The sequence below is a fragment of the Melanostigma gelatinosum genome (assembly GCF_949748355.1).
Source record: "Melanostigma gelatinosum genome assembly, chromosome: 18".
NCBI lineage: Eukaryota > Metazoa > Chordata > Actinopteri > Perciformes > Zoarcidae > Melanostigma > Melanostigma gelatinosum.
In genome coordinates, this window is record NC_136651.1 from 9,813,997 (window position 1) to 9,841,756 (window position 27,760).

At 42.1% G+C, this 27,760-nt stretch overlaps 1 protein-coding gene across 2 annotated transcripts in view; it reads right to left on the minus strand.

Moving 5' to 3' along the window:
* Window positions 1–18: 18 nt before the first annotated feature.
* LOC306792192 (bone morphogenetic protein receptor type-1B-like) overlaps window positions 19–27,760 on the minus strand; it is a 43,515-nt gene continuing 15,773 nt past the window's right edge. The window contains exons 1-11 of one of the 2 annotated variants that reach the window (XM_079289230.1): window positions 14,235–14,500; window positions 5,405–5,555; window positions 4,985–5,087; window positions 4,675–4,777; window positions 3,635–3,731; window positions 2,854–2,998; window positions 2,263–2,455; window positions 1,814–2,111; window positions 1,532–1,701; window positions 1,207–1,337; window positions 19–1,034 (exon numbers count right to left, since the gene is read on the minus strand). In XM_079289230.1, the coding sequence (XP_079145356.1) occupies window positions 909–1,034; window positions 1,207–1,337; window positions 1,532–1,701; window positions 1,814–2,111; window positions 2,263–2,455; window positions 2,854–2,998; window positions 3,635–3,731; window positions 4,675–4,777; window positions 4,985–5,087; window positions 5,405–5,555; window positions 14,235–14,322 (1,605 nt within the window). In that variant the 5' untranslated portion in view covers window positions 14,323–14,500 and the 3' untranslated portion in view covers window positions 19–908. Of the gene's footprint in view, window positions 1,035–1,206; window positions 1,338–1,531; window positions 1,702–1,813; window positions 2,112–2,262; window positions 2,456–2,853; window positions 2,999–3,634; window positions 3,732–4,674; window positions 4,778–4,984; window positions 5,088–5,404; window positions 5,556–14,234; window positions 14,501–27,760 lie in introns of those variants that run through there. The other variant, XM_079289231.1, reaches the window with a different exon arrangement.

Here is a 27,760-nt window from a genome sequence, read left to right on the forward strand (position 1 = left end):
TCATTTTATTTGGGAATGTTCTCCAGATCCACTCATACACATCAATCACATATGTACAGATTAAATAAGGCACATGCCGTAGTGGTAGAGTGGACGGGACATATTCTGTACACAGATAATTCATCAAATACACATTCTAACATCCAGCAAGGCAATCGACAGACGTCAGCTAAATTATATGCAAGTGAACTGAGTGGAAAGAAGAGACGAGGGAGAGCAAAGTCTGAAGGACAATCACAAATTCGTCGACGACAAACGTTTTATGCAGAGGTCCTTTTTTAATATTAATATAAAATGTGTATACGAACACGATAAAGAAAACTCTGTTTTTGCTGGACATGTTTTGTCATTATTTTGGTCTTACTCTGCATTGTTCTGTAATAATAATATCATTGATCATGAGGTCTCTGATCGTGAATTAGACATTTCTTTTGATGGATGACCGTCACGATGGACGGCGTTGACAGTGACTAAGTCCAAAAAAGAAATGTGAAGACAGTACAGAAGACTGCACATATAATACTGCAATATGGCTTTAAAAGGGTAGAGCGGAGGCTTCCTCTGTTTAGAACTAAGCAGAGGGATTCTAGTGCTCCTCTCCCACAACGGTCCCTGTCTGGCTGCACATCTGGGCACTTTGGACCTGACAACCACTCCGCTTTCACAGAAAGCACAACCCGAACACTTGGTCTGAGGCAGAGGCGGCTCATACAATGGGCGGGAGAGGATCTCCCCCGACATAATACATCTTTTGCCTCATTTTTCTGGCTCCCTGTCAACCATTATCTCCATCACTCATCCTTCGCCTATCTTTCAGTCTTTTTCCCCACCTTTCTTTTATCGGCCAGTGTATGTGGTGCTGTGCCAATGACAAGTCTCTGGTGATGAGAGCTTCTCTCTCAACTCTGTCACAGTTTGATGTCTTGGGTCTCTAACATCCTCGCCAGGGTCTTCTTCACCCTCAGGGCCGTGAGGCGACTGGTCGGGTTGTGACCCCAACACTCAGACATCAGTTTTCCCATCTGCCGTAAACACTGAAGACACGTGTACATATCAATAACAATAAAACAATACTTACAAATGGATTATTGATGTATATGTCAGAGCATTTCTAAGACCAATATGTCGTTTTTATCAACGCTTTAAATAGTCAATATAAAAATATGCATTGTTCGAAAAAGGGGTATAGAAAACCTTTTTAAATACCTCATCACTCGTCCAGCGATTAGCAAATGAAGGTCTTTGTTTCTTAATACAGACAACTTCTTTCATCTCCTCATAGGACGGATCAGTGGGCACGAGGTCGTGATAGGGCAGCTGATACTCCTCCACAATGCCTTCAGAAAAAAACAGACGTGGGAATCAGCATTATCACTTAGAAAACATCAAGAAAGAAGAAAGAGTGTTTCATTTATGTTAGTTATGCTGATGTGTTCTTACGCTCGTATCTATATTCTTGTATTTTGTCCTTAAATGTAAAAGCATGAGTTCATGTGTAATAAAATGTGCGATATGATTTTTTCCCCCTGACCTCCAGAAATGCAACGTCGGGCCATCTCCCAAACAATGAGGCCAAAACTGTACATGTCAGCCATTATAAAAGACTGGGTCTTGTTCAGGGTCTCTTCCAACACTTCAGGGGGCATATAGCGCTTCGTACCAACCCGTAGGTTGGGAGGTATATCCACCTCGTCAGTGTTACTGAGAGAGGGACAAGAAACAAGAAACGGAATAAAGATATTTCAAGAAATGTCCAAGATACTCCAAAACTCGATCAAAATGAGCGTTCAAACGTCAAAGATGTATGTGGTACCTGTTAAACTTGACAGCCAGTCCAAGGTCTGCTATACAGCAGAATCCGTTCTTTTTTACCAAGATGTTTTTACTCTTCAGGTCTCTGTGTGCGATGGCTGGTTTGCCCTGTGTGCCATGGATCTGAGTGTGCAGGTGACAGAGGCCTGATATGGAAGAGTAGGCCAGTTTCAACAGAGCCTTCACGTCTAAGGTGTTGGACTTGAGGTAGTCGTATAAAGATCCATTCTCGTGGTAGTCTGTAATTAAGTAGAGCTGAGTCCACGAGCCGGTTCCTTTAATATCCGCTGCTATGAATCCTGGGGGTTGGAAAGAAGGAATAAAAAAAACAATATGTTCCAACATTAAAGTTCCGAGGGGGTTTACCTTAATTTAAGGTCTTTACAGACACGCATGCAATACTTAAGTCAGTCCTTATGTTATTTTCACACTCCACTTATATCACCTTACCCAGTATATTGTCATGTCTCATCAGGAAGGTCTGATATATTTCAGTCTCTCTGAACCAGCTGTCTTCTTCTGTGGTGAAGAAGACTTTGACAGCCACTCTCTCCTCTCTCCACTTGCCCATCCAGACCTCTCCGTATCGCCCTTTTCCAATCTGCTTAACCATCTGAATCTGTTTGGCGATTGTGCGCTGCACCTGGAAACAGGTATTACAAAAAAAAGAAGAATGTGTGGTTTATTATGCCTATTGCCTTAAGATACGCTTGTTAAAAACATCCGTTATCGACATATTGATGATTGGAACTTCATCATTGCAACAACACACTCTTTCCTATTGCCTTTTTTATTATTTGCGCTCCCATGGAAGACACTTAAAATGAGGGCAGATTGTGTGCCTTCTGCCTCAATGTGCTGAAGTATAGTTGTACAACTATAATTATTCTGGACAAATTATGATCAAAGTAAAATTTGTTTCTGATTTCATCCATATCACCCAGCCCTACGTGAAAGTATGAGACAATGCAGTAATGTATTACTGTTCTGTCAGGGCTGGGCTTGTGACGTTGAGCCAGATGTGCACTTGTTTTTTCTTACCAGTAGAGGGAGTCCTGACCCTGACCCAGACCCGATGCTGCGGGAATGCTCAATCAGGTCCTTCAGGGACTCCCCAGCGGGGATGTAGTTCTCCTCCTGCTCCAGATCAATACTGTAGCGCGGTCCTGATTCCTGCCGCTTATATCTGCCATAAAAAGGTGATGAAATGTTGTCGTAGTATAACGTCATTAAAATGTCCAAAAAGCCAGAGTACAGTACATCATTAAAATGTCAAAGTCATTGTATGACATGTCATTAAAATGTGAACAAATTGTAGTATATTATGTCATTAAATTGTAAAAAAAACAAAAACGTCATAATGTGACATGTCATTAAATGTTAAAGAAAAAAAAATCTTGAAAAAAACAATCACGTTAAAAAAAACTGATAAAAATCAATTCATAAAAAAAGTCAGACATCAAAATTATTTTTTAAAAGTTGTTGTATAGTGTTAACAGTAAGGCTAAGGACTGACTTTTTCTCCACCGTCCTGAAAAATAATTTCAACCGTCCCAAAGTCAATGTAATTCATAAACAATTGTAAATGTAATTCCTTTACATTGACAGAAATAGTCGTATAATATAATATGTCATTAAAGTGCCATAAAGTCAGAATCTAGTACGTCGTAAATAAATCATAAAAAGTCAGAGCATAATGACAGGTCATCAAAATGAAAAATAAAAGTCATCGTATATTATGTCACAAATAAGTCTTAGGCTAGTGTGTCCACACATCAGAAGGGTGAATGTGCTGACACATGCATGTCTTCTACAATCTTACCTGAAGTAGCAGAAAATGAGGACGAGACCAAAGATGACACTGCAAACTGTGATTGAAATGAAGAGAGCCATGTACTGGATACTGCTGTCCACGTAATCTAAACAAGTTGGGAGACATATTCATAATAATTAAATGTCATTTTTTATCATCTTACCACCCCGAAGTGAGATCGAAAGTCTGTCAAATTAGAGGTGATGTATAGGTGGTGACAGTAATTAGTTTGAATTGTTTTTCAGCTCCAACATCTTTCTAATATTCATTAGCATGAACAAGCTCCTTTTCCCCCTTGCTGCGTTCTCAGCTTCCCCCCCCCCCACCCACTCTCACAGCGTGTGATCGATCACATCCCCTTCCTGAACTCCACAGATCAGATGTCACACCGACAGCGCTGCAGAAACCCCCAGAGGCCGAAAGCAGCTCTGGGACTCTAGCCTTTCTGCCGTGCTCCTGCCAATCAGGCACACAAACACGTCATGGTGTGCACAGAACCACACACACACAACAAGAAGAGCTGGTGGACATGATATATATAATATATAATAACTTGTAAAAGTTGACTCTTTCGTTTTTGTCGCTGTTTGCTTGATGGTCAAAACGAAGTGTGTGAGGCTGTGTGAAAGCGTAATGCTGAGTTTATATGACAGAAAGGGACGAGAGAGAAGGAATGTGTGTGTGTGTGTGTTGCAGAGTAACAGATGGACAGATATCTCACATCCGTCCCGAGGCAAGAAACTCAAGCAGGCCCTGGGGAGAGGCTGTCCTTTTCATTAGAGGGTGAGAGAACAAGCCGAGCCTACAGGCTCCGTTTCACCTGCCTTTCTCTCTCTCTCTCTCTCTCTCTCTCCCTCCCCCCCCCCCCCCCCCCCCCAGAGCAGCATGTGCCACTTCACTCCAGCACCACACTGTGGTTTGTAACAGTTTAAGCTGTCACTAACCATCACTATACCCAGCGTGGCCTGAATGAGCCCGTTCTAAAAAGACCCTCAAGTGGGGCAGGATTACAGTGTGAGAAAAGCTGTGCCAGCAAGTGTGTGTCTTACCTGATGCCATGAGTGGAGGAATAGTAGGACGCAAGTCTCTGTTGCAATAATCCTGACCTGTGCAACACTTAAGGGATCTCCTCCAACGAGCATTCCACGTCTCCTATCACACACACACACACACACACACACACACACGTAAAACACATCTAAATGATGAAGACAGAAGGGTAGGGAATATTTACAGCCACACTTACTCCTAATGAGAAAACTCTACAATATCCCAAATGTTTTCCCCATTGTGTGTAAAGATAGCGCGGCAAGACAAGTCTGATTTAAATAGCTTCTCATAAAAAAACATCTGACTTACTCTGCACTGGAACTCGAAACCGGAAAGAGCCAAACAGCCTTTAGTGAGTACCGCCACACCCCCCTCGTCTTCCTCCACCATGGTGAAGCAGTAACCATCGGTTCTGCCAAAATTGCACATACATCATCATCACATGAGTAAACATTGGAGTCTTTTCATCATTACATATACAGCACATGCATATACACAAATATGACGCGTCAGCTCGTGAAAGTGTTGGTAACCTTCATCGCAAGGGGCTTGAGGGATCTAATTAAAGAAAGTAGCGAAAGTAAACATTTGCCTCGTCAGGTAATCTCTGATCATTACTGTAGATATAAATTAGTCTTTTGATAGCCTTGATACAGAAAGTTATTTCCGTAGTCTACCCGTGTGTGTGTGCGCGTGAGCATAGATGTGTGTGTGTGTGCTTCACCGTACATGCAGGTGTTGTTGACAGTCTCCTCTGGGCAGCGGTAGCAGTGGCACCGGAGCGTGTTCTGAGCCGACACTGTGCTGCTGCTCTCCTCTGCCCTCCGCTCCGATCCCCCCTTCCATCCGTTCTTCAGCAGCATGGTGTCCAACATGTTGGCTAGAGAGAGAGAGAGAGACTTAGCACAACATCAGGCCAATACATCTGGCCACTCTTCTAGCTCCAGGAAAGCCAGAGGGGTAAAACTTAAGCACATACACCTCAGGGAAATTAAAGACGGAATAAATCACAGGATCCAAACAGCATTTCTGCTCATTTCCAAAAGGCTCGTTTGAATTATACACTTCTGCCTGCCTTGGCACAGTGACCATGGCAATGCAATCCACAGAATGTGTGAATACAGTATGTGCTGGTGAAAGCAACCATGCTGTTCTGGACTGGACTCAATGTACCTGCATGAAGTCTGCAACTAGAATAACACTGCTCACCAGAAAGAAGTCTTTGTGCTGTGTGTGTGTGTGTGTGTGTGCTGTGTGTGTGTGTGTGTGTGTGTGTGTGTGTGTGTGTGTGTGTGTGTGTGTGTGTGTGTGTGTGTGTGTGTGTGTGTGTGTGTGTGTGCATATCTGCCAGTCTACGAGTGCTTGTTTATAAATGTGTAAGATACATTTTCAGATCGAGAGCTTTCTTATATCGTTTATGATATTCTTCATCAAATCAACAGCAGAATTTAATGTCAAAAGAATTCATAATCAAGTCAAAATTGTTTAAATAAGTCTGTTAAATGTTGAACGAGTGAATGATGAGACCGTCACTCCTTAACATATATACTAACAATTATACAAACAGAAAAAAACAGAAAGTTCCTGTAATTTGTAAATGATCTCTTGTACACCTTTTGTATCTGTGGCTTTCTGTAAATTCAAGAATATCATTTAAAATCAAATTTGTGATTTTGGGCTTTACAAAATAGATTGAACTGTATCCTCCTTTCCAGAGTCAATCTCCAAATAGCACAGGCTAGTTGACAGACATCATCCTAAAAAGCAAAGTATATCGGTTATATTTGTTTTTGGCATGATTTAGTGTTTATCTCCTGAGAGGACGAATACAATTTCCACCAGTCAACAGCTACAGTGAAACACATTACCAACACAGAATCAAGCCAAGTACAGTAGCACAGTACACGTGTATTCACATGAACCAGGAGGTGAATAGTATTGCTCTGGACTTGCTCATCCTTGAAAGTATGAACTGTTGCAGCTGCCACTGAATCAGTCCGAGGTTGAGCTTTGAAAAAAAAGTGATTTATCAACTGGAACTTTCCTAAACTGTACTTTGTTAAATGTTAATTATGAATGAAAAACTGGGAACCAACTGGAATTTTTATACATGAGCGCATTCACTTATTTAGTATTTGATTTCATCAAAGGAACTACAAACGTTATTTGTAGTTCATTAACAATGCTCATAGTCAAATGTTAAGACACTTACGTGTTAATTATCTGATGAAAAATATCTACTGCTAAATTATTCATTGAGAATGATTCTGAATACACTGTTATATAATACACAACCTTTTTATCCTCACTATCAAGTAAAGGTGGACACGTTCATCAGTGGAGAATAAAACCAGTTCAGACCTTTGTGGTCAGAAAGCTGAACAGTGTTGTGCCACACTAGATGGGTGTCTTCTTTCTTCCCTCTCTCTCTATCTCCTCTTCTGATCACGTATTCAATTATTTATATCATAAAACTACCGTTTTACAGACGTTTCATCTGTAATGAAAATGCATAGTTAGTTTGCATAACTAAGAACGAGCACAAGTAATTATAAACCGTTACTGTTTCTGTCAGAGGGGAGGTGTTCTGATCCTCCCTCACATTGGCCTTGGTTTGTCTATCACATCTGCTTTGCAAGTGTGCAAACCCCCCCCCCCCCAAAAAAAGAAAAAAACACAAGAAGGGAATGTTTCATGAAGGAATCAGGCTGTCCACATCAGCCATGTTTTATTAAAACCTTTAAAAAGTGAACAAAGCAGACAGGGGCAGGTCACTCCGGAGAGAGATGTTACAGGAAAGATGACGCAAGGGACGGAGCGTCCTGCTCTGGTGTGAAAAAGCGAATGTTTAGCAAACGTTCTCCTAACAAAGAGCTTTTCTCCCTTCGCTAAAACGCCACATTCATAAGGGGGGAAAAAATCATCCAGATATAAAATAGTCTCCATTTATTAGAAGACGGCCCAAGTAGATAGACTAAAAAACAAACGTAATAGATTTGGGTATCTCAAATCAAAAGTTGAGTTATTAGTATTAATACACCACAGTATTCAAGTCCATTGTTTTTCACACACAAATAAATGAACATAGTTCATTGTGCCTTTGTCTCTGCACACACACACACACACACACACACGCACACACACGCACACACACACACAACAAACAGACTTGCTGTGTCAGCTACAAGGCACATTCAAGGTCACCCCGAAATCTGATCTGCATCCCCCACACATTCCACAGGCTGTTCCTCAAACTAGACACACACACACACACACACACACACACACACACACACACACACACACACACACACACACGAAGCAATTAGAAGTTACATATAGCGAATTACTCCAGCTGGAGACGTTCAGTCACAGCTCATCGCCGTGTCCGCACCGGCTTCGGCTTTTCCAAAAGTATCTGAATGAGTGATGACAGATCATGCGTCATCTTCCGGAGTTTGTCTTCTCTTCTCAGATGAACACTATCAGTTTGGTGTGTGACACTTCCTCCTCCCACACATCCAGTAAATTCTTCCACGGTGACGGAGGTAAACTGACATTGAAATTCACACACATCAGATCCGGATGTTTATCTAACAGCTCTTAATCTCTGATTTTGTATCTTTAATGCTGCATTTTCTCATAAATGTGTCCTTTGTTTGCCTATCCTCAGCGCCTACTTCTGTCTGACTGTCCTTGAAGAGGCAAGTTTCTGCGGAGGCCTTTCCTTGTTGTCACTCAGGTCCTACGGTTGTGGTCGTCTGTCAATTGTTGTTCATTTAGACAATAATTGTGAGTAAAAGACAAACAAACTTCAGCCATAATGAATTGACTCGTACTTAATATTCTACTGACTTGTTCTAGCGAACATGCATGGAATACGTTTATTTGAATTTGAAATATGTTGTTTCTAAAAACACAAATCTCCCACTATCCAACCAATTGAGCAGCAGCATAAACAGGAGGCGAATGCATTGGCAAGACATGAGTGATTTGATTTGATTTTTCTTGCACATCATTTCATACCAGTACAGGAATGGTGATGAGGACGATTATCGTAAACCAAGGGAAACGTACTTGGATAAAGAGTGTATGGTGACAAGTACGACACAAATGCAACAGCAACAGAAGAAGGATCTTTCGGAATGGATTGTTGTAGAACAAGAGTCAGTGGCGAGTCAGGAGTTGGGCAATTTAAAGAAATGTGCTATGTGACCTTTGGAAACTGGAAACTGAACTAATTTGTCACTTTCATTTGTAGCCTTGTGTGTGTGTGCGTGTGTGTGTGCGTGTGTGCGCGTGTGTGTGTAAAAAATGATTAATATATTCCCAGAGGTAAAGGTGGAATGTCCTCTTTGAATATTTATCAGGAATTAAATTCAGAGATTAACATTGTCTACTACGGCTACTTTGGATTTGTTTTGTGCACTAAAGATAGACATGTGTGGCGCCACCTTTCTATTGTTGTAATCCAGACAGACACATCAATAAATATACTGTTAGAATATTGGGTTTTCATTCAAGAAATAACTGGAAATCAATGCCAAACAGAATCACTGCCATTAGCAGTGATTAGCTAGTAAAGAAATATTGCCGGGGGGAATTTAATGTCGAGGAAAAATGGATAAAGTGTTCCAATTAACACGGTTGTTTCACAAGAGCCAACTTCAGAGCACCGCAGCCATTTAATCTGTGAGCTGAGCCCTTCACACAGACGGTTCATCACAGGCAGAGAGGAGGACATCAGAGGAAAGGGAGATAAGTTACTCCAGGTGGCCAATATAAATCACCTCCTCAAAGGAGACATCTTTCCCAGTGTCTCCAGAGTGCACACTGACCCTGAGGAGGTCACAACCAACCTGCAGAGGGGCCATACATCCTCCTCCAACCACCGCAGCCTCATCCCTCTTACCCCCCTACAGGCTTCAAAGGACTCTGCCACACGAGACACTCACGTATGTGCACATATTGTACATGCACGAGAACGTGTCCGAGGAGCACATTCCACAATCTCTCCTCCATTATCTGCCACAACCGCATCGGGTCAACCGTTTCCACCAGCAGCTTCCAGCAACCTGTTCCGTGTTTACCGGCCATGACCAGACTGCCGCTCTGGAGGACTGAGATGGTCACTTTGAGGCTCCCACCACCCGCAGCAATAGTGATAGAGCTCATTTACGGAGGGGAGACGTGTCTCTGCCGTAGACTCGGCTCCACGTTGTACCCCGACCACAGAAAGACTAGCTCAACTGGGATTCACAATGTTTGCGGAGAAAAGAAAATGTTCCACAAAAGGTGTGAATACAGCAGAGAGCTGCTATATCGACATATTCTACAGACACATGGACATACTGACTTTTGCCATGTTTCAATGAAGAGTGACGGCAGATCTTGGATATAAAAGGGTTAAGAAAACCAGTGATTTAAGAGGAACCATAAAAACCATATTATGTTCATTTCTTTAAAAAAAACAATTTCCTTGTTTCCATACTTATTTTCATCTTTACCATTTTATGTATAGTTGTACAGTATTTATTATATTCACATTATTATTATATCCATCCATCCATGATCTGTAACAAGTCGATCCCAGCTGACATAAAGCGAAGGCAGGGTACACCCTGCTTGGCCTCCAGGCCATCATAGGGCTGACGCATAGAGACAGACAACCATTCCATTCACATGCACACACACAGCCAATTTGGGGTCATCCAACACAACCTACATGTTTTTGGACAGTGGGGGGAAGCCGGACAAAACTCCATGCTGAAACGGGGACACCATACAAACTACACCATAACAACGCAGTATTTAAACTTACCTATAACAATAAAAAAATACATTGAAACACATACACACACACACACACACACAAACAGAACAAGTGTGGATGCTGGCATGTTATGAATCCAAGGCTTTGTATCGATCGCAGTGTGGTGTACGTGTGTGGCACTCATCCCGACACACTAACTCGATCCTATCTTCTCTATTCCTGCTCTTGTCAAGTTCAAGATGAGTTTTTTTTTTAAACAATGTCTATCCACAATGGCCATCAGTTCATATCACACTCGGTCTATCTATCCATGTGGTCTGGACTTACTGGAAAAAGCCACAAGCCACTGACTAATGCTGGGCTCCATTACAGACATTTTGAGAGACTACAGCCACAGCGCCACCACAACATTACCTCTGCCGAGTGTTTTCCTCAAGGTCGTTTTAAGGTTTTTATAACTTAAAACCAGATATGTTTTAGGGTGATATCATTTGAATTTCCAACATGTTTTTTCTTGTTTACAAAATCTACATTCATGCATTGGGAAAGTTCATAATTCAAAAGTAGCAATTCTTAAAGCACTCTAAAAGTACAATATGTAACCTTAAAATGTGTAGGGCGACTACGCCTATGTTATATATTCTGTTGAGTTGCATACTTGCATTATCCCAAATGTATCGACGGTGTTTAAAAACTCCATGAACTCACAAAAAGTAGTCCTCTATGCATCCACATCTCACAAGGCAGGTACACTCATGTGGTGCACACGAATAACTATTACACGAACACACACACACACAGTATATGCTCCCATGCCCGGCCGCTGGAGCCGCACATCTGCCTGGGGATCAAATTCTGTGCGGGGGAACCGTATCCACATCCTGACAGGAAGCAGCGCACAGAAGGCTTGGAAAGGCCTGGTCAACTGCTGCTGTTTTGTACTCCTGGACCACTGCACCCCACCACACTTTGACCTTATTCCACGACACTCAGCTCCACACTGATGTCCTCCAAAGAGCGATAAGTGAGTCAATGTTTCAAACTGTTGGACATTTTATAAAGTCGTATATATATTCTAAACATAGACTAATCATCAACAGTGTTACAAATAGAGGAACCAAAAAGCACCAAGTTCTCAATGAAGTCACAAACTTTCTATTTCAAGAACAAATGATCCTGGTTTCCCCGACACTAAATTCAAAGAAGATTTGCAATTAGGAGTCGTCCTGAAGAGGAGCTACAGAAAACGAATGGTTGATGATAAAGTAAACTAAAAATTCCTCTGAATGTCTACAGGGACACACTCCTACAGAGACACACTGACATTTTCAGATATTTTAAGATCGCTGTGAAAGAAAACACAGTTGGAAACTGACTAGTTGACTTTACATGTCTGTCCAGCAGACCAGAGGATCGCTTTAGTGGCATAAAGTTAGAGTTATTTATTTTGCACAATTCAAACAACAAAATTTAAAATCATCAAACATAACCAAAATAATTGAATGTCAGTGCAGGAAGAGACAGAAAGCCAACTTGGCTTATTTGAAGCCTCCACCTATATAATATTAAAATTTTACAAAATTACAAAGAAAAAATAAAACATGCATAAGACATTACATTACAACAAAACAAAGAAAGAAAGAAAATAAAAAAAATAATGTAATTGTGTCGAGTGTGAGCGAGCGTGTGTGTGTGCATGTGTAATATAACAGCTAAAACAAGAAAGACATGAAAACTAATACATAAACAAACTGTTACAAAACAGCAATCAGTTTGTCAAGTGACAAATGAACTCATTGTTGGTCTTTTGTGTATTTCAGTCACGGGATGAGATTGAAATCAGCAGTATTCAGAAACAGCTTGTATCGGTCTGGGACTCAGTGTCTCTCTCGGTGGGTGTGAGGCAACATCTCACCTTCTTGATACAGATTACAGTTGTATTTAGAGCTGTGACTCAATGGGTTTTTATTGTCACCCAGCGATTTTGTGTTACAAACATGGGACAAAGCAAAACAAAAAATGTGGATGGAAGAAAAAAGCCAAAAACAATATAAAGAAATAAAAAAATGTAACATACAACCAACTTCTTTGTATTTGCTCTGCGTTGCGAATGGAGGAATGATTCGGGCTCATGTAGTCTCTGTGAACCTTACCAGCCTCTTACAACAGGTGGCAAATTGACCGTGCCGCTGAGATTTATGGGCAACCTCCCACATGTTTTACTCATTTGGAGGAGACCTTTACACGATCAGATCACAGAGGAAACCAAATGGCAACTGGTGGCTCAAGTATTGAAGAAAGAAAGTGGACAGAAGGAGTCAAATTGTGGAAAAGCTGCAGAAGGAGCATTAAGTATGGATTCTAAGCAAGAAGGCTCACGGCTTTAGTCTGCACTGACAGGAACAACCAGAAACTGCCTCCTGTCAATTTATCGTCAAACTGTTGCGAAAAAAAAGAAGAAAAATCAATGCGACCTTTCACGCATGATTCTGTTTGAATTTCACTCCATCTTCCCACATCCTTTCCATCTGTGTGCTGACTGACCCACAAACACGCTGGACTAATACTGGATGAGAAGTTAAACACTGAGCTTCGTCTGCACAGATAAGAATGAAGGAGATTCTCTCAAGAAACATTCATCGGCAGCTGAGGTATTTCGTGACCAACTGTGAAAAGTTACAGATAGCTCTGAACTACTCAGTCAGTCTGGGATTTTACAGCTGGTCTTTACTTTTGACACATTTTCAGTGAAGCATCTCTTTCAGGATTAAACAGCATCCCTTTGTGTTCTAACGTGAAGTTACATCAGACGCGTGTGTGCTTAATTTGCTTGTTTGGTCCAACCAACAGTGAGATATGCATTATACAATCGTATAAGACAAAGAATTGACAATTATGAAAATAGTTGCACACCAATTGTCTGTAGGGCTACTCATCGATTGTTTGATTCAACTCTAATAAAAAGCCACAACTGGGAAACTTAAAGATAAAAGCATAAAAGCTAAATATGCATGCTTGGCTGGTCAACTTGAAGAAACGGTAAAATCACTACTTCAGGAAATCCCAAGCCATACTTTTACGAACACTGATACTGACCAATGTGTCTCTCCTTTCCCGTGATCAGAAACAGAACAAATGCACAAGTGTCATCTTCTTGAGGCTGAGAGCTTGTCGTCCCTCCCCCTCCCCCCCCCCCCCCTGTCACACTGTTACGGGGCACCATGACACTGTTGGCATTCATCGTAAAAAGACAACTGGCTGTCCATCTTCAAACAATTCAAAACATGACCAGGGTGGTGGGGGTGGGGGTGGTTGACGGGGGGGGGGGGGGGGGGGGGGGTTGGGAAGGAGCGGACAGGGCAGATAAATGCACACCCGTTCTCATGGTGGCCTCTGTTGAGATCACAATAGCTTTTGCTCATCATAAACTCTGCAGGGTAAAAAATAGACGGATAACCTCACAGCTAGAGCGATCAACCTGTAACCTGACTACACTCACGATAAACGTGAAAAATGTGTGAAAACATGCTTCCGACTTCAGAAAAATGAGGTGCATTTAACCCTCTCCCACCGCAAAGAACAAATGTAGAAACCCAAGAAGAAAATGTGCACAAATTGTGTCTTTCATTTGCTTATTGCAGCTTTATATTACAGTTTGGCCAATGTGTGATAAAGTTGAAGCAATCACATGAAGGCCTCAGCCTCATCAGCCTCGCTGTGACTTAGCACATAAAAGGCAGCAGGAAGGTGCAGCATCAAAACACACAGTAAGAGCAGAGTACTCACCATCAGACCCACGGCTCAGTGATGCTAGTCCAGTCACCAGGAGAACAGCCTGCCAGGCCCACTCCTGAGGCCGCCACACCACCACCATCACTCCAGCCCCAACTCCGGTCGCCCACCTCCTTCAAATCCCTGAGGCGCAGCCACAACGGAGGCGCCCGTGCAAAGAGGCAGAGGTGCGAGATGTGTTTTATATCCTTCCGTGAAAGAGCGCAAGTCCGCTTTCTGCACAAGTGTCTCTCTGTGTGCGACTGCCACTCTGCCCTCTCAGGAACTTCCCACAGCACACTGCAGCCCCGCAGCCTCCAGCACTACCCCACACTGACAGCCTGGGAGAGACAGACACAGAGAAAGAAGAGGGGGAGAAAAGAGGGGGGTGTTACTTAGCCTACTCTCTCACTGTGCTATTTGTCCGGCCCTTTCTATGGCCGGTTCACTAAAGGGAACAGCTGAGTATACGTGAATCCACGTATAGCCTCTCTCTCTCTCTCTTTCGCGCAGAGAGAGACACATTAAAGAGTCTCACATCACTCGTACAGAGAAAGTAGATCAGAAAAGAAGCGGGCAACGCGGCCGTGGACGTGAGCAGGGGCTGAACGAGGTGTGAAAGCATTATGAGCTTTTGCCACAGGCATACAAACACACAGCGTGCCAAGAGGGACACAGCAACTACAGTTGGAGCTGAAGAGTATATTAACCTACAGAGGACATGTACATATATTTTGGTAAAACTATCTGGCATCAAATCCTGCAAGTCAGAGCTAATAAGTGTTTGATGCACTCGAGTGACAACCCAGAACAAATACCTGTATTTGTGGTTGTTGTGAATGGGTCAGCGCGGGTTATCCATGCTGGCTCAGCAACACCGTTGCCTAACCTGAGTTTTATGTGTTTTCTAAATTGCTAAGCTTTGGTGTGAAAGGCTGATTTGCTGTGGCATATTCTGCCAGAAATAAGTTATTTTCTTCTTTGCATAAAGAATTTTCATTTCCCACAATACAACTGCAACAGGTCAACAATACAACTCCCCATTTAAAGTAAGTCTTCATACTTGAATTCATCAAAAGTATGAAAGCGTGGCTGCAACTAACATCCACCCACCTTCAAAAAGTACCTCAAAGATAAAAGACCTTGAATTGCAAGTTTCATACTGTCTGTCAAAAAAACAAAACAATAAGAGGATTCAATCCACAATGATGAACAAAAAAAATGAAATAGGCAACCTACCTCTCAACAACCCCATCTTCATGCTATGTGTCTGGCACTACAGCTGCACACAGGTGCTGTGTGAATGGAAAAGACCGGGGCGCTAATCTGTGACCAAGAGTCTGGTATTTAAGTTCAGACGTAGGCTACATCGCCTTCAGTTCCTCATGTGAGTCTGTGTGTGAAAGGGCTGAAAACACAAACACTTGTAGAGGGATCAGGCCATCACGCATGAGGTGATTAGAGCTCACACCTCCAGGCACCACCACAAATGTCACACTAATCCAACCCACGCAAACATGCAGTACCACAGAAAAAAAACCACGGTAACAATAGGGACACATTCCAGTGGTGAAGATGTATGTGGGTGACAATTTAAGAGGATTAAGTCAGCTATTAGACAGATTACATCAAGTCGAACTACAGCACCGACATAAATCATAAACATCTCAGAGATGGCCAAATGTCCGAAACCACACATTTAGAATCCTTGTGAGTGAGAGAGCTTTCTTGAAGAAAAAAAGCCACACAAAAAAAAAGTCCCGGTAGTGTTAAAGCAGTGATGGAGGAGGGTGAAACAACAACAACAACAAATGGGCTTCTCTAGTCCACACCTGTTCTCTCTTATAGTCCGACTGGGTGGGAACAGCGGCTCCCAGAAGCCACTTCTCTCCCTCGCTGCTCATATGGCCCTATAGCTGTCACTCCTGATTTGTGCAGCGCCGTGCATTACATGTGATAAGTCAGCCTATTCTGAAGCACGAGTGCACGGGGAGCGATGTGAATGGGTCAGTGCACCTCACACACCCTTCTGCGCTCCATCAAGCGCCCAGCGTGGAGCCTCCCCGTATTCCCAGACAGCCTACAGGGTCCAGGGGAGTGAGCAGCTCTGTAGGTGGGGGTCACTTCACCACATAAAGGGGGTTGAAAGTGGGGCAGACTGGTTGGAAAACTTGCTTTTAGTGAAATCAACTCTTCACTTCCCTTGCTTGTTCTTTGCTTCCTTCTGTTAGTTTGAATTTTAACTGCAGGGCCCGTCTGTCATCGCACGCATAGTTACAGGATGATTAATACTGCTGGAGAAATCAGTCTGTCAGCGCCTTGATTATTCTGTAAAACCACAAAGTTTGTTGCAACTGGAATGAGAAATAGTCACATTAGACATGCCAGAAAGGGATTCAAAAGCTGTGTTAAAGGGTCACTCCATGGGTTTCACACATCAAGGTTCAGTTTACTCATCATGAAGAGTACTTGTAATACAAGCTGGGGTCAGGAGAAGTGATCACAAGAAGTGATCGAGTTGAATCATGGGTAATGTCGATCACAATCAGAATTGCAGGTCCAAAAAAAGACTTTCTTATGCACAATAATTACCACATAAACTGCTGTATCACAATGAGTACAATATTTCCTGTGGTCGAAAATGCTTTCAAATAACTCTTTGTAGTCTCAGAAGTCAGGCCACTGGGTTCAATAACAAAAATGTAAAAGTCTCAAAGAGCTGCATTTGTAAATTGTTTTCGTGCAAGTGTGAAAAATTAGCAGGAAGTCACCTCGCTGGCTCAGCCACAGGACTCGAATTTAGCACGCTCATTGGGCCAAACAAACAAAGTGTTTCTGTGCATGTGCCCAGAGAGTTGGAATAAGTGGAGGGCCATCATGGAAAATGGAATCCGGTTCTCATATAAGATCTGTGGTTTTCACCTCTCTATTCCACCTCAGGACTTCTGACACCACATTGCTCTGTTCTCTAATTATTAACACCACACAACCTCTGCTTACTGCTCCTTTTTTCACATTACTCTACAATGTTAGCAAAAAATGGAAGATGCTCAAACTCAAAGTTCTTCCAACAAAGCCCCAGAGATTCAAATATATTGATAATATATATATAAAACATAATATAAAAATTCCTGTGTACAAATAAATAAAATCATCAGAGAGAACATATTGCCTCTTCTCATTGAACATTTGTAAAATACATATTTTGCCACATAAACACTGTCAGAAGTCATTGCACACAATGTCGTTCAGTAAATCAAGTACATCTTCCCTTGTCATGGTGGCACATGTTTTCATCCATGGTGCCCCACTTCTGGCTTTGACCTCCTAGTCGAGTGGGTTTTAAGTTTTGATTTGGGAGAGATGGGGAGGGAGGGGAGTAGTTGAGCTGTGCGATTATTTTCAATTTGTTTTGCAGACTGTATCCCCCACGCTCTGCCCTCCGGCAGTCAGAGATCAATTAATGCAGCTTGGTTGTTTGTAATAATCTGTCTCCATTTCATAAGGCAAACATTTTCTTATGAAATGGAGACCGCTACGATAACACCAGCTACAGTGCACCATGAAAATGAGCCGCGTTTTTTATTTCAGAACAGGACTTTAGAGGCGCAAACGCACCTTTCATCATACAGCAAGAGGAGCGGGATGGATGACTGTGAACAATCACCGCTAACCTGTGAAACAAAAAGCCATGGCAGAACACAGATGATGAAATTACTTTTGGGCAGAGATGGAATGCGTATCATGAGCGATGTTCCAGCCCGGGGGCCAAACTGACCCCCGGCTCTGTGAAATTAGGAGGATTTTCAGCAGCTCGGTGTTAAACCTGCTGTCACAGAATCCTGGAAAGCTGTTTATTTCCATGGCAACACAGCTGTCTGGCACAGATGGTCCAATCAGGTTGCAAGAGTCGAGAAAGCGTGACACCATCTTCATCAACCAGCAAGACGAAGATGTGCTTCCTTTCCTTATTGAGTTTTTAGAAACAATACAAACAACAAAGCATGGGGCAGGATTAATCATCATTCCCACGATATGTCAATTCCCAGAAACCTGACGTGTCTTGAATCTACAGATTGTTTGTTTTTGTCGTTGAAAACACAAAGATATTAAATTTAGAGTGATAAAAAATAAGCGGAAAAGAGTAAATTGCCACGCGAGAAGGTGAAGCCTGCATCTTTTGGGCATTTTTTGGCTCTCAACAATTAATCAATTATCAGAATTGTTAATAGATTATTCGACTAATGGCACTGTGCCAAACAACATCCTCTGCATTTTCAAATCAAAGTTATAAACCAGATCGTGGAATAGGCTTTGTCTACAACAATGAGCTAGTCATTTAAGGTTCTTCCGTTTTATTTAATAGGAGTACGAAGGAATTGTGATTTAATTGTGATATTTAACTTAATTACTTGCTGAAAGAGGATGTATCCATATAAATTCAGACACCCTAGTTCACACAAGGCATCAGACATCCATCTGTATACAATCTTTATCTACATCTACTATATTGTGAGATCCCTGCAGAACCAAAGCAGAGTCTCAGTCCTGAAGGGAAAGAAAGACCCTGATGAATATTCACCATTCACACAATAGTAAGGGCCAAACCACTCTGCCGAGATCGACGCTTTGAAGTCCCAGAGAATGCTGAGGGGGAAGAAAAACGTCATTCATAAGGAGTGAAAAGGCTGTCACAGCAAGACTGGCCCTCCTTCCCCTCCCTCTGTCCGTCACGCCGTCTCATTCTCTCACTCCATCTGTCTCGCCGTCTCTTTCTTTCATGATGCGACGACGTTGTGAGATATTGGAAAAACACCGAAGCGTCAAAAAGTTCTCTTTGAATCGATTCTTTCTGCCAATATTTATGTTGTATGCTGGAAAAATGCAGGAAAACCACTGATGAAGTGCTCCTCTGAGAATATAACACGTATCACTGTTTAATTCAGAATCTGACAGAAGAGAGCAATGATTGTAAACTCATAACATGCGTTCCAGACAACAAGGAGAGAACGTGTTGTATCCGCATTCATCATTTACAGCATTGAGTCATGCATAAAGATGCACAGTGTGCAAGGTAATAATTCAGTTTAGCAACCGCACAGTTTCTGTGAGGCGATTGTCTGCGTCAGGCAGTAAATGTCAATACTTTTGTGATACCCATAAATATTTCACTTAACACTGCTTCGAGCCAGTCAAGAAATAAAAAACTAAACCAAGAGACGCCATGCAAAGCGGCAATTTGGCACTTTGTATTTTATGTATGCTGAAGCACATGTATTACCACACCCACAGTAAGCACATGCAATATGAATAAAATTTAATTGTATTTCACAATATCTATATCATAAAAAATTATTTACATATAGTGACGAAATGATACGTCTCTTTTGGGTTAATCCAGTAAATTAAATTACCTGACTAATGGCTAAAATCCGGGACGACTCCTATACCTAAGGAACCTTTTCCATCACCACACATCCAGGACCAAGCACTGGACCTCACGTGATCGGTCAAGGAATTGGTTTAGTTTTACAGATGGGGAAAAAAAAAACCTCTGCTCTTTGAGTGGGCTCTTAAAGAATCTAAGTGGCAACAAGGAATTTGCTATCTATTGTTCAAACGTGCACTTTTGAAGCAGTATCATTTGAAGCTTGAACCTTGAGGGGAATGGTTAAACGGTAATACTGTAACCAAATGTAAATTGTCAAAAAAAGCTTTGGTGTTGCTCCAACTGATAATTATAACCGTTCTTGGAGTATTTTACTAAATAGGCTTTGTTTCCTTTTACAACAATGTCTGAAATGTATTTCATGGCTTTGGAACAGGATAACAGACTCATTGCCTTGCAGATCACTGTGATAGCATAGTGTTACATTATAGACTGTAATAATACAAAGGTTGTGTGGACTGTTTTGACAGACAGCTACGGCCTGCTTGTCATTTGCTTTTCATTTGTTCCATACATTTTGAAATACACTTCCTTCTTCAGTTTGGTGAATTATCCCTGAAGTGAACAACTACAGCTGTGGTGCATCATATAAAAGTGTAAACTGCAAAGAACCTGATCAGATTTCCTCATAAACTCTACTTGTCCTTTTTACCCGCTGTTGTAGCTACTTTATGAGAACGTTATCAAGTCACTCGGAGGAACAAAGATGTTGCAATCGCTCTATCTTTGACAACTAAACACTGACGCTAACAGAACAGGCTGTGATTACAACAATGCACAAGGAACCCGTCTGTGGACCAACTGGTGAGTGCACCTGAAACACACCTGCGGCTCAGGTTTCACTCCCGGGCGCCGATGGTTACAAAACAGCCACACAACCTTACAGATGGATTTCCGTGGAAAGAAGTGTCTGTTTGGCTCTCAAGGTGCCGTTAAGAAAGTGCTCTGTGATTTTCCACGGCCGGGGCAACAACACGCTCCGACCAAGATCAGCATAATGCAATCTTTCCCCTCTCTCTCTCTCTCTCTCTCTCTCTCTCTCCCAACCACTGAAGTTCACTGGGCCTTGCTGGATCTCTGCTGAGTAAACCTCCTTGTTCTTGTCAGCAGGCCTGGCTGCCAGTGGGCTGTACTTCAGTTAATTCCCTCACAGCTCTGTCTGTTCCTTTTCTTTTTTCTGGCCACTTGATCTCTATACTCTGAAATCTAGTGTGTACTCACACTCACGCAAACATACACCAAAGGCAACATTTTGTTGAACTAACACTGTGCAGCAGCGTGTGAACCTATAATTAATCATTCAAAACCGCTACAACGATGAAAACATTGTGGAGGTGATAAAGCAGAAATAGAGAAGCTGAGGCTCTTCTTGCCAAGTCAACCAGGAGCATTTAATGAAGGGATTGCTGCCGAGTGTCCGCTGGGCTGCGTTGGGCAGACACCGCAAACCAAAGGGTCTAATTAAGGGCTTCCTCTGACAGAGCAGACAGCAGGGGTCAAGACGCTGGCCCACAAACTGGCTGTGACCCTCACACCTGCCTGGTTGCATTATACTGCACCGTGTCAGCGCACAGTGGACACGCTCACACGGACACGTCATTAGTGAACTTGTACTTACCACACACACACACACACACACCGACACAGAAGCGAGCAAAGAGACAGTAAAAGGGCAAGTGGACCAATGAGCAAGTGATCATGCCGCGGTGTCAGTGCAGAGCAGTCTCATCTTACATCTTAAAATCTCTATGAATGCACGCAGAGAAAAAATGATGACTCTGAAGCAACACAAGAGAAAAATGACATGTAGACTTCCTTTTCTGAGTTTCTGAGTTTCTGACAACTTTGACATTAACCCACAATAAGTTAAGCCTGGCAGGCGGCGAAGGGGCCCCCGTATATGGCAGTGTCAAAAGTTCATGCCCTCCTTCCACCGTTCACACTGCAAAAACAAGACGATCCAGTGTGAGCTTTTGCCCCCGCCAACAACAAGACTGATCGCTACAGAGCGGCTCCACCTGTCTCTTGTTCCAATTAGTCCCGCAAGCCACTAAATAACCAGCGGGGAGGGAAGTGACATGACAGCAATAGGGTCAAAGAAATGGACAAATGCAAAGCATGGAATGGAGGCTGAGCAGAGACAATGGTGTAACTTTTCTTTCTTTTTTTAAAGTTTCAGTTTGAAAGAAGAGGAAGCATTACATTTCGAGGGACGTTAAGATTGTCCCAGTTTATTCACCCATAGCACTTGCTTCCTCTAAGGTTCACAGGAGGCTGTAATTATGGGAAACTGGCCGTGTACTCGCCATATCACATGCTCTCTAACAAGCACTAATAGCGTGCGAGTGTGTGCACTCAGCGCGTGCAGGAATGTCATACCAAAGCTGCAGGAAATGTTTAATGACGAGAGCAGCTTGGGCGACATGGTTTGTGTCAAATCTGTCAAAAACAATGTAAACCAAAAAAGTGTGAACCAGAGGTGACGGGGGACAGAGTAATGAATGAGGGTGGTCGCTAAAAGAGCAGCTTTTTAATTCTCATTTTTGTGACAAAAGCTATGAAAAAGTATTTAAAACAAAAGTCAAGTTCGTTAATTGGTGGGTATGCAGACTATTTAGCTTAAAAATGACAATATCAATTTTTCTTTACCAATTTTAAGTGAAAATATAAATTTCGAAAGGTTAAAAATGCCTCCGATTCAGATTGTATTCGTCAAAAAAGAGGACTGCAAGAGGCCAGTGTTCATCTATATTTTACAATAAACAAGGTCATCAAAAGTAAAAACAACAACAAAGGTGTTTTTCACATTATTGATCATTTTCATCTGACTTGCATCTGTTTCTACAGAACAAACATACAAATACTTGTTTTCCCCCCTCGCTCTTATGCACCAACATCAATGAGCTTTCAGCCTCTGGCCGTTATCAGAGGAAGACGCCATATGAAGACCCAGTGATCCCTTCACAGGGGGGAAACAGTGTTCAACGGTCAAACTGACCAATCACGGCATCAGCAATCTGAGTCATTTGAATGTTTAATGATAACATTCTCAACGTGATCTTGTCCAGCATGCATGCCCCTTGGTTAGAGTGGTCATCTAACGTTTCAATGCCACATTTATTGAATGAATATCTTCACTCGATAAGGCAAACTGCACAACAAACATTCAGGTCAGTTGACCTGATTTGATAGAAACAGCCTGTACGTTGCTCATCTGGGCCTTTTGCACACTGGCTTGTTTTTTTTAACATGCCCAGTCCTGATCGCATGGATACAAGCCAACCCTTGCAACAGCTATTGGACTATATTTATGCACCTCTCTACGGACTAGTTGACACAGACAGGTGGGGTTTAAATGGCAAACTAACTGCCCGTAGATGCCCCAGAAAGCCTCTGTTCATTAAAACAGAGGCTCCTAGCCATTATGAGTAATGGTGTTTGGATAAGTTTAGTTTTACTGCTTCATAATTCAGAGGCAATTAACAGAATGGGCCGGTCCAATGCCTCCGGTCAGAGTACCTGCTCTGTGTTGTTGGTAGCGTGATTGAGAGGGAGTGCAGGGCGAGAGCATGGAGGAGGGAGCCTTCTGTGCAGATTTTTCCATGCACACCCAAACCCCTCCCTTGGCTGGAGTGCTGAAAGCTCTTTTGTGTGTTTGTGAGCGGTGTAAAGGCTACAGTGATACAGCTTACACCTCAGATCGGTGACTGCACGGTCACTCGCAACATTTTGATGGCAGATTTATGCTCAGCGAGATCTTTATAAGCCTTAGATCTTATCAAGATTTCCTGCATGGATCTACCTCATCCTTAGCTTTTTGAAAATGAAACTAGGACATGTGTAACTCTGGACCGCCCTCTCCATCCATCGAAACCGTTCAGGTTTGATGTCACATGCAAAAGCAAGAAGGTTAAGACAGTAGTTCAGTCGTGTTATTATCAACTACGAATGGTTTCAGAAATTAGATCTTTTCTATTATTATCCGATTTCATTCATGCGGTTATTTTCTCAAGACATGACTATTTTAACTCAGTCTTTATCTGACAAAACAATGAAGCACATTCACTCCTTTATGCTGTAAATACAGCCGGCAGACCATTTTAGCCTCCCTGCTTTACTTCAGGATTGATTTTAAGGTTTTACTAATAATTTTAAAGCTCAGATCGCACAATAAAACTGAACTAACAGTCCCCCAACCTAGACTTAAAACTAAAGGAGACTGTGCTTTTGCTATCAGGGCCCCAAAGCTCTGGAACAGTCTTCCTGTTGTAACTATTTGATTTGTTGCATGTTATTTTAATATAATTTTAAAGGACTTTTTAACCCCGTTTTGAAAGGTGCCATATATAAATAAATGAATTGAAGATCCACTGAGAGGCTATGTACTCACTCAGACAGCAATGAAAGACATTGGATAAAAAGAGTGAGATGGAAAGATACAATTACCATGAACCGCCCATAATTAGAACATAACTGCCACTTATTAAATGAGGTAAATGCCTGAATGGATCAATGAAATGAAGCGTTACCTTTTCTGGACAGACAAGGACACACAGTAGGTGTAATGTCTCACAGCTGTTGATACTCAAGGTCCTATTTCCATGTTGGAGCAAATCAAACACGGTGACCTTTTGCCGACGTGAATTGCCTTTCATCTGTGACTGCTGACGCCTCGCTGAGCTTGGAAACACGCGAGAGGTCGACTAATCTGATGTCACACTGCGTGTTTGAGCATACAGCATGCAAGGGCGGTGTCAGGCAAGGACATAGTGCAGCCCAGCTCAAAGTTACTGTGTGCTGCTTTCATGGTTCTAGTCGTTTCTGTGAAATGGTCTGCACTGAGCTTCATCATTCTTATCTGTCAGCCAAAACTGCTTATATGATGTGTGGGATGCTTCAATTAAGAGTTGACTGATGTCAAATAACTGAATTCCACTAAATGGGATGATAAAATTGAGACAGAAGTTCAATATAAAATCGAATCATTACCATTTTTAGCGCCTAAGGAGACAGACACCCTGCTCACTTGACACACACTCTTCATCACTCGTGTCATTTCCACCAACTACATCCACATTTGCTTGGTCTTCTTCATAATAACAAAGATATCCACAGTCAGCGGTTGCTCTGCTCATCTTAGAGAGAAACACCGGACGATAATCACGAACACAGATCTTTGTGTTGTCCGTCCTGTAGTCAATGAGCTGAGATAGTCAGGAGCAGATGTGGATGGTGGGACGCTCTGCACTGCGACTGAAATGAATGAAAGAATTACATGAACTTTGGACTTTATTACATACCAGGAACACGGTTTCTCAGCGGCGCTTATTTCCCAACAGGTTGTATTTTTGACATCAATTACTGTTTTTTTGGGCTTTACTTGCTCCTTACAGTCACTGTTAATGCCTCAGCTGTAACGAAAGCAGACGCGACGTCCCCCGTTTTCGTCAGGGAAAGCCTGACTGAGTGTTAAACCGTCTGCTCCCCTGGCTGATGGGAAGCCCAGGAGGGGCCATGCAGTCTTGGCGGGGAAACCCTGTCTCTGGTTGGCTTTCTGACCCTGAGCTCGTCAATCATGCGACTTTTCCCTGAATTGGGAGAAACAGTCCAAGAGAGCTTGTGAGCAGAAACATGTCATTCAGTGGAAACGCTAGCTGGTTTGCTCCGCTTGTCCGTCTGTATTCCCTCTAGCCCCGCACAATACTGCACAAAATGAACAACTGTTTTTCGGCTTTAAATGAAATTGTCTTGGCATCGTTTAAATAAATGAACATACAATTTCCCTGAACCTTTTTGATGTTGTATTACATATTTAAACTGAACATAGAAATACTTTAAAAAGCACTTCAAAGTCCTGCTCCACAGATGAAGTAAAATTTGTAGCGGAATATTTATTATTTGAGGCACCACATTTGTTTTTGAGGAAAAAAAAATCCTTTCATATGAGTCTAAGATAATAGGAAACATTCAGTGTGAGAATAACAAAAGACAAGCTTGATGTTGGTGAGGGACTGTTTGTGAGGGAGTAGAGCGCCACAATACGTCTTCATAGTTCACATCTGTGTGAAATTATGGAGCATTTTCGAAATTACCAAAAGAATCATACAGTCCATGCACGTGTTGGCAACATAGAGCGGCTTCTCCTCTTGTTAGCTTTATAGTCATTTAACAATCTATGGGATGAAAACAGATTTAGTGCAAATATAAGTGCAATATGGTTCATTTATTTAGATGCATACTCTACATACACATGTTAACTAAGCCTATTCATTTCATCCAGACTTTGATTCCTGCCAGTATGAATACCGTACCTCCCTAAGCACATATCACACACACAAGCGCACACTTATCCACACTCGAATGGAGGTGACAAAGCTATAAACTTGTTTACACAATTAAAAAGGAGCCATGTGTGATCCAACTGTAAACAAAAGGGCAGCTTCCAGTCCAGATTGGGAGATTGGAACCTGTAATCATTCCCAAATTTTTTGTGACACCAGACAATGACTAAATCAAAAAGCAGATTTACTGGACTATCACCAACTATTTTTACTTACATTTACTTCGTAGTCCATGTTGTAGGTTTAAGAGGCCTCCTGGTTTTACTCTGGGAGGTTATCAGGGCCTCTGACCCATACATTTAACACGAGATGTTTATTTTTCATCTCAAAGTCAAACTGTTTATCCGATACATATATATGGTGAAGCTAATACAGATAAGGTCTTTTAGGGTTTTCTCAACAATACGTTGACTGTAGTACTAGTACTAGATATAAAATATTTGGTATAAAGTGAATGACTCTGGGCTCTGGACCCTTGTTTAATACCAATAAAGCCCACTATTAGACAATGAACTGTGTGTGTGTGTAATATAATTGGGTTGTGAGAGAGTTTATTGCAAGTATTACTGCTCTCGTTCCATCAGTAACAGCTTATTCAGAGGCATCCAGACATACATTATTAGGCATTCTAGTACATGTGAATCTCTCCCCCCGGAGATCCGAGCGCATTAGATACGGAGCTATCAGTAGCCCTTTCCCCCTGACGTTGTTGTTTGCTCTCGTCCAATGATAGCACAATGAAAACACAGGAAGCAGCTCAGAGAGCAACGAGCCTGCGATCGATGCCTCCGTGTCAGTCTATAAGCGAGGTGAGGTCTTAACGTCTGCCCTCCTCACTTCTCAACCCCCTCTTTCCCTCCAACAGGCCCGTCAAGTCTCCCTCTACCGCTAATGTATCTGAATGCGGTGTCATCCAGGGCCGCCTCGCAGCAGTCAATAAAGACTGGAAATGCTATCCAGCTCTGAAACATCACTCCTTCACTTACTGTAAGTGCGCATCACTGTGGGCACCATCCCGACACTGCTGACAGGGAGGAAGACAACACCTCATCAGATGCAACCACAGACATAGTTCTCAATACTAAAATTGCAGAGAACAGACTGCGTGGCTGAATTGGGCTCTCATTTGTAATACATGAGCCGGTATTTGAATTCCTTCCAGGAGTGAGGATCAACCTACAACAAGCAGACAGCATGACGTATGATAATGTGCACTTTTCTCCTGGTGTCCTCCGATAGAGCAACATCTTTCGGCTCAAGATTTGGTATTCAAATTTAGATAAGAGTCCTACTGGAGTAGTTGGAAAAACACAAAGGTGAATTTGAATTATGCATGATGTGAACACTTCCAAATGTATTAAACTCTTTATATAAACTATAAACTATTTCTTTCAACCAGGGCCTCGGATAATAGTGTGCAAAATATGATAAAATAATAATAATGATATACTCCATCAATCTTTAAATGTTTTGGAAGGTGGAGGATTAGCATAACAGTTACAGATGCATTGCTTTGTTTTGAGACTTGACAGTAATTCGACTGAAACACATTTCCTGTGAGAGACTTGTATGACTCATGTTGCTCGGTAACATCGCAGAGAGTGAGTAGTTTGGATCAATGAATCTATAATTCACACCTCATGATTCACCAGTTTATATTCTCAGCTTCTGGACCTGATTTACTCAATAATTAACAACCTCTGTCTCTCATCTAATCCTTAAAACTACATATGAAACATCTCTATTATCTG